At 42.8% G+C, this 12,010-nt stretch overlaps 1 protein-coding gene across 1 annotated transcript; it reads right to left on the bottom strand.

Moving 5' to 3' along the window:
- Positions 1–6,574: 6,574 nt before the first annotated feature.
- On the bottom strand, positions 6,575–11,358 carry LOC137269811 (uncharacterized). Its single transcript, XM_067803648.1, has 5 exons — positions 11,102–11,358; positions 8,958–9,145; positions 8,270–8,401; positions 7,034–7,099; positions 6,575–6,685 (listed from the first exon to the last, which is right to left on the bottom strand). The coding sequence occupies exons 2-5, from the start codon at positions 9,100–9,102 to the stop codon at positions 6,621–6,623; spliced, it is 408 nt and encodes a 135-aa protein (XP_067659749.1). The 5' UTR covers positions 9,103–9,145; positions 11,102–11,358; the 3' UTR covers positions 6,575–6,620.
- Positions 11,359–12,010: the final 652 nt, after the last annotated feature.

Here is a 12,010-nt window from a genome sequence, read left to right as displayed (position 1 = left end):
AGGCCGAACCTCCAAGTAGATATGTCCTGTTCTGTCCCAACACATCCCGGTAAGTCTGAAAAGGGTTACATTGTTTGCTTACATTTTCAACCAAAACGACGGGTTTGTGTTATATCTATTATATCAATCGAAGGAAATGACGACAGATTTATCCAAATCGGTCATATATCATGAAAATTATTTTCTATGAAATGGACAATGGCATACCTATGAAACTTAAACACTGAGAAAGTATCGCACAAACGCGGCTATTCACATACCAATTTTTATGCATAACGACATCTTCTGGAAGTGGCCATAATATCGGCCAAATGTGTGCGCTCGCGCTACTAATCGTTAGACTACTGCGAGAAACAGGAAGAGAGAGGAAGAAAATGACATATTTGTCACACAGTCTTGTGTAGTAAATGTGGAAAACAACGTTGAACTGATGATGGTGACTTTGAGTTTAGTTTTGGCGTACCAGTGGTCAGCAATGGCATCAATAAGGAACTTCACATTTCTGTTCCCAAATCAGCTAAGCATAAGAGTCCCGTGAAGGTCCGGGCTAGATTAAGCCTTCAGAACCCCATACTTGCCCGAAAAGGCGACTATGCTTGTCGTAAGAAACGACTAAAGGGGTTCGGGCGGTCAGGCTCGCTGACTTGATAAACACATGTTATTGCTTCCCAATTGCGCAGATTTATGTTCCTTCTGTTGATCACTGGCTTGTCTGGTCCAGGCTCGATTATTTGCAGACCACTGCCATATAGCTACAATATTGCTGGGTGCGACAGAAAACTCAACTCACTCACTCACTCACTAAGCATAAGAACGTCTGAACCGCTGCAGTGTTTTCAACTCAGATGAGGGGAGATGTCAAGATCCTTTGCAGAGAAGATGGTTTAGGCGGTAATAAAACAAACCACTCGCTACTGCTGCAACAAGACTGTATGAGGCAAGTGTTGATGAACAATTTAATTGCAAAGTGACGGATGAGCATACATTTTATGATATTAATCATCCTAAACTTAAATATTGAAATTATAATGAAAATCACTTTCACTAAATAGACTTAGCTTTGTAGCATATGTAATATTACACTCTACGCTCATTTGTGTGTGAAATGCAATTGTGTGTATTGTGAATCCATAGTTTTGTTTCACATACCAAAGTTTATGAAAAAGCATGGTCATCACTAGTTTAAAACTTTTTTTTCTGAGACGTATTTTAACTACTTCGGGTCATATGGTTTGAGATATTTGTTATTTGGAAATATGAGTACTGTTTTTGACTTTTCTTTACATGTCACAAAAGAGGAGCCGTCCGGCCATATAAACGTACTTCATGTGTGGAACTCGACATTGTCTGATGTCCTTACCTTGGAGCCAAAACGTTTAATGTGTGAAATGACAACCCTGGCAACTACGGATACAGAGACACCTGCTGCAGATTCAGGTTGGATCAACTAAATCATCACTTTCATTATTTCTTAAAATGTCATTGGAAGAAAAAGAACCATTGTCTCTGCTTGACTTTCTTTATCCACAAAGACAAAATGGGATATTGTACAGAAAGTCTACAGACGTCATGATGTTAATCTGATCGAACGCTTACCTGAGTCAGTATTTACAACATGAACGCTATCTCTGTAGACACTAGGAGATACACGGCTAAATTCATAGGTACGCTTTATTAGGCCCAGCTGTGTGCAAGATTACTTAAGACTAGAAAACCATTAGTTCTGATTAAATTGATGAAACGTTGAGATATGTATTGCTTGGGTCGAAGAAAGGTAAGGGTACTGGTTTTCAAAAATAGGATGTCAACACTACCCATGTCAAGTGTATTGTACGAAAACTGTTTATTTTCTATAAAAATGTAAACGTTGTAAATTAAATTTTATATAAAATCGCTAGCATAAGACATTACCAATCGAACATAAAAGTGTGACAAAATGAACAGGGAGGTAAAGTGTGACTGAAAATGAAACATACAGCTTTATGGATTACAACTTCTTGATTATTAAATTGAGCGACGTTTCGATGTAGATTCTTATATTGTTATAATTATCAAGCAAAAAGTGAATACAACCAAATAGTGAGATGCTTTGTATACATGGTATGTTGTGATAAACAGCGGATTAACAGAAACAACGGCAAGTAATAGAAAAAAACAACAAGCGGTACGTGATTGGAAAAGGCCAATCGGGAACAAAAACAAGAAATAGCACCAGTGATGAAAAACTATGGTTGATTGTTTCAGTTTGACTCAGCAACTTTTTCACTTCATGTGAAAAGGTAAGATAGATTGCCCGTATTTCAGCGTTAAGCTAAGACAAGTCTACAGGTATTCCCATTGGCGCCAGTGACTATGACGCCGATCCATCCTAGGTTGTTACAGTAACAGGTGTGTGACACCCCTTTGTCCCTAGCCAACACTGACTGGGTTGGTTCTGTCTCGGCGTTTGACCATGCAGAACGATTCAATGACCGGCTGCTCAATTCAGTGGCACCGCTGCCATAAAAGAAAGTACATATGTTGATCTTTGTATGCCTATTTGACCATAAGCGAGGCCCAATGTGCCTGTGTCCAGCCGGAACGCGTGTCTACTACCAAGACCTGGACCCCCTCGGCCCTTCCGTGTGGCTTTGATTATCATGACATTGTGTAATTCACATCGTTGTGTTATCAAGTTGTCATTCAGGTAGGGCACCTTCGGGTATCTTAATGGTTAAAACGTTCATTCCTCACGCCGGAGACCAGGGTTCGATTTCCCACATGGGTACAATATGTGAAGTCCATTTCTGGTGCTTCCCGTCGTGATATTGTTAGACTATTGCTAAAAGTGGCGTGAAACAATACTCACTCACTAACTTACTTACCTAGGTAGTTTCTTTTAAATATGGACGAGAATCCTGGCACGTAATCGAGCATAATCTTGTTTACAAACTGTGTCTCGACTTTGTTCTTCATTCAGTTCACAATAAAGACTAGTTCTAACCTGACACATGCGCTTGATCCAGGTGAAGCGAGGACCCACGTGTGTCTCAGCATCACTATTCTAGATCTGTTCTTTAACCAGTCACAAAGTCATGAATATGTATTCAATCATCATATTCATAACATGAATCTGGGAGTCAGTTCTTTAAATTTATATGGACTTTAATATGCAGACCACTAAACATATATCCAGAAAGTTTGGCGCTAGTTTGTTTTCAAGTTTATATCCTAGGCTTCCTACTTACAGTTTTATTTAAGTTTGTGTGTTATTTAAATACCCGTGTCATACACAGTTTAGCACAGCTATCTCCCTTGTGCCTTGTGGTTATTCCAAAACTTGTCCACTCGGCACCTGTGTTTAACACGACAGCATGCCCTAATAGCCTTCTGTCGGGTCAACAACAAGCATCTCCAGACTCAGAAATAAACTTGGATCTATTTTACCCGTGTATACAATTTTTCACATCCCGAAATATGTCATGCATTTGTGTTTGAGCGTTAGCAGCCAGTTTGAGTGGTCATTATATATAAGGTTACGGCACCTGGAGCCGGTGGCGCAGTGATGGTCTACAGCTTGTTGTTCAAGAATGATACTGGCAAATGTTCTGGGTTGCCGGTGTGAACGTCTCTGTTTATCCACTGGGCAATGCCTTGTGGTCCGGCATGTTTTTGCCATGACCGTGCACTTCTCTGTATGATGCATAAAGACGCTTCACAAGCTGTGCGTATCAAGAGACCCTGTGGAACTCACAAGTAGACACGCGTTATGTGGAAGAAGACATAAACAGTCTGAAATAGAAACATAAACTCGGCGCAACGTGCCTGCCCTTTCAAAGCTGACATGCGACAAGGACTACAGCAAGAAAAACGTCTATCATGCAGCATCTCACAGGTGTCAACAGGTAGATACTGACTTATATATAAACATAGTGATTTGTCATACAAACACTTGTCCACTCAATGTGAGAATAAATCTGGATGTTTGGGACGTTTAACTAAATGCTGAAGAATTCCAGCGGAATTTTGTAGTTGACTTATGTACATTTGGTTTCCTGGCACGTACATACACGTGACATATATGGATGAAACTTGGTGAGGTAATTACAGTTGACGCATTCACATGGTAAGGTAATTACAGGTGACGCATTCACATGGTGAGGTATTTTACAGGGACGCATTCACTTGGTGATGCATTTTATAGGTGCCGTATTCACTTGGTGAAGTATTTTACAGGTGGCGTATTCACTTAGTGAGGTAATCACAGGTGATATACCCACTTGGTATGATAATTACAGGTGATGTATTCACCTGGTGAGCTGATTGTAGGTGACATATTCACTTGTTAAAGTAATTGCAGGTGACATATTCACTTGGTGAGGTATTTTACAAGTGACATAAACTTGGTGACTTTCACAGAGGGTGTTCCTCTCTGATTACAGATCATGTACACGTCCGCTCACAATGACAAAGTTCTGGTTTCATTTAGCCAGGAACATCGTGTGATGGCTGTTCCAGTGTCCACTCTCGTTATACCACTGCACTACTAACAAAACAACGTGTAACCGCTATGCCCATCCTGCTGACTACTTAGTGAGGTGTATGGAATGTACACTTGTGTCCGTGATTACTATGCAATCAACAGTAAACAATGGTCAGCCCTTGGACTGTGCCCCAGAAACCACGAGCTGGTTAGTCCTTGTCAGATCCTGACACGGCATGCCTGGGGCAGAGATTCCTTCAACCACGTGGGAGGATTATTGGACATTTATAGTGAATTAACCTATCCGAACTCCCACACCTCGCCCCGTCATCCATGACGACTTGCAGTAGGTGGGAGATTTACAGTGGGTGAAAATGTCCTTCGTACACATACCAAATGGTCTTTGAACCAAAATGGTTTCAGGTCTAACTTTCGAAAAGAGCGAAATGGAATATGGTGAGAGTTCGAAACTTGTCTTGAATGTTTGGCAGAAGTGACTAACGGGATCGGAGGTCAGGTTCTTTGACCTTGATGTTCTATGTCAACTTATCCTGCATTGATATGTGCTCGTGATGTCAGTCACCGATTGTGTGCTGCTCAAACTGCTGCCAGTCAACATACGTTGAGCACTAAATGAGGTTAAACAATGTATTCATAAGTACGACACATCAAAATGATATGCTGAATTTTAGACCTTCAATGGATGCTTTGTAAGAATAGCAGTAATGGATATCGTTTCGAGGCTACTTAAATAGTATCTTTCCAAGATAACAGCACAGCAAACTATGGCATGAATGTTGGCAATTCCATGATGCCAAAGTGCTGGTACTATTGGTTTCGGAGGCTGCACCATGGAACGACGCCATGGATGCATCTTCAGCAGATATTAAAGAGATTGCATAAGATGCAGTGGGCTGGTGTTCCTCTGTTTCCAAAGAATGTGATTCATGTTGCTGCTCCGTGACAAAAACACAGGCCAACACAGATTCTCGGCACCAGAATTGCTCGTTAATCAACCCTCTGTTGCAGGTAAGAACCCAAGGACAGTCGGATCTCGTTACATCTCGGAACCATTCGTTACGTCGCGAGAACCCAGGGATCACTGAATTTAAACCTATAACTTCCGGTGAGGAAACACACGTAGTTAAGCTAGTTGGTTTGACCAGGTCAAGATGACCTAGTTGCGGTACTCTCAGACTCCAGTTTCACAATTTATGTAAACTTTAATGTTGTCAAATATCCAATGCTACCGACACAACGCCGTTTAGACTAGATTATGTAATTTACGTAGCCAGGGGACTGGAATGGTTGTATACGGTCCAAGACGGGAACCTTGTTTATGGATCATACACAGATTCGACAAGTGACCCTCTAGTTGTGACTGTACAATCAACCCAATCAGTGTACACGACACGATCGGCTCTGTGTGACGTCATTCGTGACCAACTGTTATCCCGCTACCCGCACCCCTTTGGAAGGATTTCATGTTGACGCATGAACACCAGAACTTCTTCATGCGAGAACAGCTACTTTTCTGTTTTCTTTCACCGGCAATACACATGAAGGACGAAGTTGGCTACTTTTACAAATTTCGTACAATTTCGTATTTGTGTACATGACGGTTCTCATGTTTTCTGTTTTCACCGACGAGTTCGTTGGCATGCTTTCATGATTTTACGTGCGCTTTCCGACATGTACATGTTTCAAAACCTATCCAATTTGCAGTTCGTATTTAGAAATATACATCTGAAAATATAAGGTGAACAATTGGCTATTATTACGTTGGAGTATGTTTTCAACAAGTCGCCCTCGTCACCATTGAAACCGGTTAAAATCTCTAATAAGCAGAGCGACATTGTGACGAGAGTGTGAACTCTTTCCAGAAGGTGAGAGGATGGGTGAGTTAGCGGGTGAACTGGTGGGTAGATGGGCGAGAGAGTGAATGAGTGAGTTAATTACAACTTCATGTAGACCGGAAGTGATGAGGATGCCAAGTACATGTGACGTCCTGAAGGAAGAGTATGGTAGTTGCGCCATCCTTACCTCAGAGGATTCTGAAATGGGCAAGGGACACAAACCGGTGTCCGAACGAAGTAATCACATGACATTGCGGACAGTTACTGCGTTTATTTGCTCAGGTAAGTGTGAAGTGACGTCACTACTCGTTGGAGTAGAAGTCGTCAACGTCTTCGTCCTCTTCAGCAGCACGTCTCAGATCCGGATCTGACAGCAGAGAGTGGATAGGTGCATAACACCCAATACATAACAAAGGAGACATTGATCTGACAGCGGAGAGTGGATAGGTACATAACACCCAATACATAACAAAGGAGACATTCATACGTATTTCGAGTGAGTAAGTTTGCAGGGAGGTTTCGTTGGTCACAGTGCCTGTTATCCTTAACCATGTTATCCTTGATTATCCTTGATAGCGTGTATCCGCTTTGCTCAGTGATTTCAATTACTGGTTTGTCTGGCCAAAACTTGACTTTTTTTAGGATCAATATTGACTGTGGTGTTAAAGGAACATTCACTGGAATATCAACTCTGATATGCTTATAGCTGGGCTACCTGCATCTATAGTCATCAGGTCTCGCATGGTCCTGGTGAACTCATCGACGCTCACTTCAGAATTGCCTGCCAATATTACAACATTACAAGATTTCAATATAAGATTAGGACACAATAATACAATGAAATACTACAATCAAATATAATAATACGATGAACAAAATGTATTAATACAGTAGAATAACAGAATACAATAATGGAATAATAGATTACTTAACAATAATGCAATAAAATACTACAAGTTTGCAGGTTGCATTACACAGCAGAACCCCTGCAGTCCCAGTCTAGAGGGACCGTTCTGTAACTGACCGTTCATTTGATGTAGACTGAGGACACGTATAAGCGTGGCAAACAGACGTGTTACACAATTTGTGGTCAATAACAAGCGTTTCCAGTCACGCCCAGGGCAGATGTGTTATTAACAAGGTGCCCATTGACGTCCAGGGTAGATGTGTTACCAACAGGGTGCTAAGTGACGTTCAGGGTAGATGTGTTATCAAGAGGGTGCGCATGCCCAGTCACGTCCAGGGGAGATGTGTTACTAGCAGGGTGACCAGTCACGTCCTGAGTCGATGTGTTGCCAACAAGGTGACCAGTAACGTCCAGGGAAGATGGGTTACTAGCAGGGTGACCAGTCACGTCCAGGGTAGATGTGTTGCCAGCTGGGTGACCAGTAACGTCCAGGGTACATGTGTTGCCAGCAGGGTGACCAGTCACGTCCAGGGTACATGTGTTGCCAGCACGGTGACCAGTAACGTCCAGGATAGATATGTTGCCAGCACGGTGACCAGTCACGTCCAGGGTAGATGTGTTACTAGTAGGGTGACCAGTCACGTTCGGAGTAGATGTGTTGCCAGCAGGGTGACCAGTCACGTCCAGGGTAGATGTGTTACTAGCATGCTGACCAGTCACTTCCAGGGTAGATGTGTTGCCAGCAGGGTGAGTAGTCACGTCCAGGGTAGATGTGTTACTAGCAGTCACGTCCTGAGTTGATGTGTTACTAGCAAGGTGCACATGCTCAGTCAAGTCCATAGAATATGTGTTACCAGCAGGGTGACCAGTGACGTCCAGAGTAGATGTGATACTAGCAGGGTGCCCAGTTACGTCCAGGGTCACATCCCGGGTAGATATGTTACTAGCATCATGGCCAGTCAAGTCCGGGCTAAATGTGTTATGAGCATGTCGATCAGACAAGTAACATTCGTGTCTGACAATAAAAACAAGCCGAAAACTTACCGTCTTCATCCACAAGAGGAAGAAAGTCCTTCACTGCGCGCGCATCAAAAACTTTCTCGGCCTCCGATTGGTCAATTATGCCATCCTTATTGATGTCAAGGTCGTTGGCATCACGTCCGTATAAGTAGTGACCTTCAACGAACAGAGAACTGTTTAGCAGTATTACAGCAATTTCCCACCTGGTACACCAGAAGGATATTCGGAAATTCTAGTAGACTCGTTTGGAAAAACGATGTGCGACAGCTAACAAAACACAAAAGTAAGACTCAAACCTTACGGAGACAAAACCGGACCACTGTTAATCTTTCAAAATGCTCGTAAAATAACTTAGAAGTTCGTTTCAGAAAGCAGGAGGGGTGGCGGCAATGAGTATAGGGGTGGGGAAGTGGGTATGAATACGACAGTAGTGAGTCACCAAAAACATTAACCTCGCTGCTGCAGGGTTCATGCTTGACTATACCATACATACTGCACCACACTACAAACTACGCCCCTCCCCCACACACCACACACAGACACACACATGCACACACACGCGCACACATGCACACACACAGGCACACACATTACACACACACGCACACACACACACCACAGCATCCCCCTACACACACACGCGCGCACACAAACGTCAATCTTCTTCTAAGGAGGCCATGATATCCATCCCTGCCTGGCATTACAGTTTTACCTCGTATGTGCTTGTATACTTTGTACACTCTGTACACTCTTCTGGCAATTCTCCATGCCCGTCTAATCCACCGTCGACGCCCCCACCCCTCGGCGTCTGGCAGCAGGATCAGTCCCAGGAGTAGGAACACTAGCAGCAGACGCATGATGATGTTGCAAAAGGTGTTGACGTTACCGACGTAATATACTCTTCAAGAAACAAAAAAAAATAACTATACATAAGAAATATTTTGAACTTTAGGAAAATGTTTGACACAAACCAATCCATGCAGAATCCCAACATGTACTGGTGTGGTTGCCGACGACATAACGTTTGAAAAAAGAAACGTTGAACAAAAGTGTAACGTTACACTCAAGTCAACCTAATGTTGCTACCGCCGCTCAGGGTCGCTACATCCAGTTGAGACATCTTCGTACAAACACCACGGCCGCATCATCAACAACAATCCAAATCCTGGATTGCACCGAATCTCCACCCAGAGCGAAATTGGCTATGGGACCTTGTGAAAGAGAACCGGTTCAACGTAACGATGTTACCTTCATCTAAGTCAACGGTTGATCTTTGAAGCATGACAATTCTCGACCTCACTTTGCATGTGTTTGTACAGGACTTTGACCAGCAAAACAATGTTCAGGTGTCACCTTCACATTCTTAGCCACCCGATTTGAACATTAACCGATCTCATAGTGAGAACAGAATATTTTTACGCCAGTGTGGGGCCATTCCCCACCCCCTCCCACTTTGTGTTTTAACAACATCTGAAGAAGAAGAAGAATGATAATGATGCACTTGTCTATTTCTGTCTTGATTCTACGACACGCTGGTGGTTCCTTGTGGTCGTTGAGCCTGAAAACTCTTCGACGAATGACTTCCTTGTCAAAGTTATCGAACTTCTGTTTTCTTCGTGGTTTAACTTTTGAGACGATCCCTACATGCTTTGTTTTGTTTACAGCTGAACAGACTTTGTGACATGGAACCGACAGTGCTCGTCTAGTGCGGTACAAGATTTCACCCCGAACTTCGTCTAACTAAAGAAGTTGAACACATGACAAGTTACAATGTCCTGACTCATTGTGACTGTGCACTTGACAATCAACGCCGTAGATATGCAAGATGATAACCTTGTGATAACACTACAAGTGTGAAATATACTTTAAATCTACATTTACTCATATGATTCTGTTTGTAAACATTAATGAAAATATCTTAAACATCTATAAATGACCTACCAGCCAAGGCGAGACGTACGTCCCGGTAACGACATAGACTGAATACTGCTATATACACAGAGGAGCTACCTATTCCTCTCAACTAAATTTATTATATCACTGGTTTTGTAAACATCTTTAAAACTTTGTAAACAGAAACGTTAAGTGTTTAGAAAATAGCCGACACATTTTAAACCCTGCAAACATTTCACGTGATTCTCAGCAAAGTTTCTATTGAACTAATCTTGTTGTATTTACCCAACCACAGATTACTACTCACAAACAATTGCAGTCAGTTGTGATGGTATAAACGGACTCATGTCAGTGACCAAGCGCACATGAGATTCTGGAAACTGCATAAGAACACCGCAAATGAATATACGCGTTTGAGAAAGAGCAAACCCCGTAAAGTAATATGAATGGCTGATTGACAGCATATCTTTGCTGAGATCATGTGTAAATTTGAGTGAGTGAGTGAGTGGTCTGGGTTTCCACAGTATTCCAGCTCTATCGCAGTGCACGATGCCGACTCGTGATGTTTATCTCTTCAGGAAAGAGAACGAGCATACATGTAGCACTGTCACTGTTAGAGAGTTGGATAGGGTGATAGGGGAGCCAAACTCGGGAATACATGGCTATCTGGGATGCCCAAAGGATCCATAAAATATAATTCTGTTAAATCTCCAACCGAATTATTCCCCACCCCGTCCTCCCAGTCCGCCCTGCAATGCTGAAGCCATACATTGGGCAAGTGTAGACTTCCTCAGTTTCTGGTCAGAATATCCCATCTGCCTTGGTCTCCTGTCCAGTTTGTTCCAATCCAGATTCTATATATTCAGAGACTAAACAGTAGTCTAGCCAGTACCTGGCACATGTGTATTATGTCAGTACATTGTGAAGAAGAACGGAACCGAGGTATCAACAAGACGGACTTACCTGTAGAGTTGTAGCTGAGATTCTGTCACCTGTGGATTGCAGCAGCGGCGATGTAGCTGTCCTGGTAGGCCCTATTTATACCCAGTTATTGCTGAGTGAGCAGACTGAGATCACTGACAGGTGACATATCCTTGTAACATACGTTGTAAACAGGTACCTACCCGTCAATATGTTCTTGATGTACCAAACAGATAAGGGCGATCGATTCTAGACTATACTCGTGAACCTGATGTGAAATTCAGACGCTAGGCAAATTTAGACTGGCTTCACTGTGGGTTATAGCATTGCAGAGAGGCTTAGGCAGTGGAGAAATAATGTGGTTCAGGGACTACGAGTGAGTGAGTTAGTTATCCCCGCCTTTTAGCAAAATATGACGGGTGACACCAGAAATGGGCTTCGCATATATGGGGAATCGAACGGGCGTCTTTAGAGTGACGATCAAAGGTTTTAACCACAATTCTATCCTGCCGCGCACCAGGGCCTGTGAGGCTAGGGAGAGAGGTGTTGGTAACTGCGGTCTAGCAGTGAATGAGTGAGGGTGTGTGAATGGGTGACTTATTGTTTGTTATGTAACGTCCAACAATAGTGATTGAGTGACCTTAATTTTACACCAAACTGAACAACAATCCAGCCATATGAAGGTGGTTTGATAGTTATCGAATCCAGACCAGTCAAGATGTAATCCTGTGACTGGCATCATCGATATTAGCGAGCCTGAGGACAATGGTTTCTTGTGTAAAGTACGTATTAATGACCATGGTATAATACTGCATGTCATCTCTAATACCGCTTCATCATCATGAAATTTGGGTCGGGGTCCAGGGGCACTGGGGTATTCTGGTGGTTAAAACTTTCGCTCGTCACGCGGAAATCCCGGGTTTGAATCCCGACATATTTGCTAAGTGTGAA

This window comes from Haliotis asinina, unplaced genomic scaffold (assembly GCF_037392515.1).
Source record: "Haliotis asinina isolate JCU_RB_2024 unplaced genomic scaffold, JCU_Hal_asi_v2 scaffold_17, whole genome shotgun sequence".
Classification (NCBI taxonomy): Eukaryota; Metazoa; Mollusca; class Gastropoda; order Lepetellida; family Haliotidae; genus Haliotis; species Haliotis asinina.
The sequence above is the reverse complement of the archived record's forward strand: the minus strand, read 5'-3'. Positions and strand labels throughout refer to the sequence as shown.

Coding starts and splice junctions, on each gene's coding strand:
- LOC137269811 (XM_067803648.1), bottom strand. CDS start 9,102: ATGCGTCTGCTGCTAGTGTTCCTACTCCTGGGACTGATCCTGCTGCCA. Junction 8,402..8,957: donor AGTATACAAGCACATACGAG/GTAAAACTGTAA, acceptor TGTTCGTTGAAG/GTCACTACTTATACGGACGT. Junction 6,686..7,033: donor CCTGATGACTATAGATGCAG/GTAGCCCAGCTA, acceptor CTCTGCTGTCAG/ATCCGGATCTGAGACGTGCT.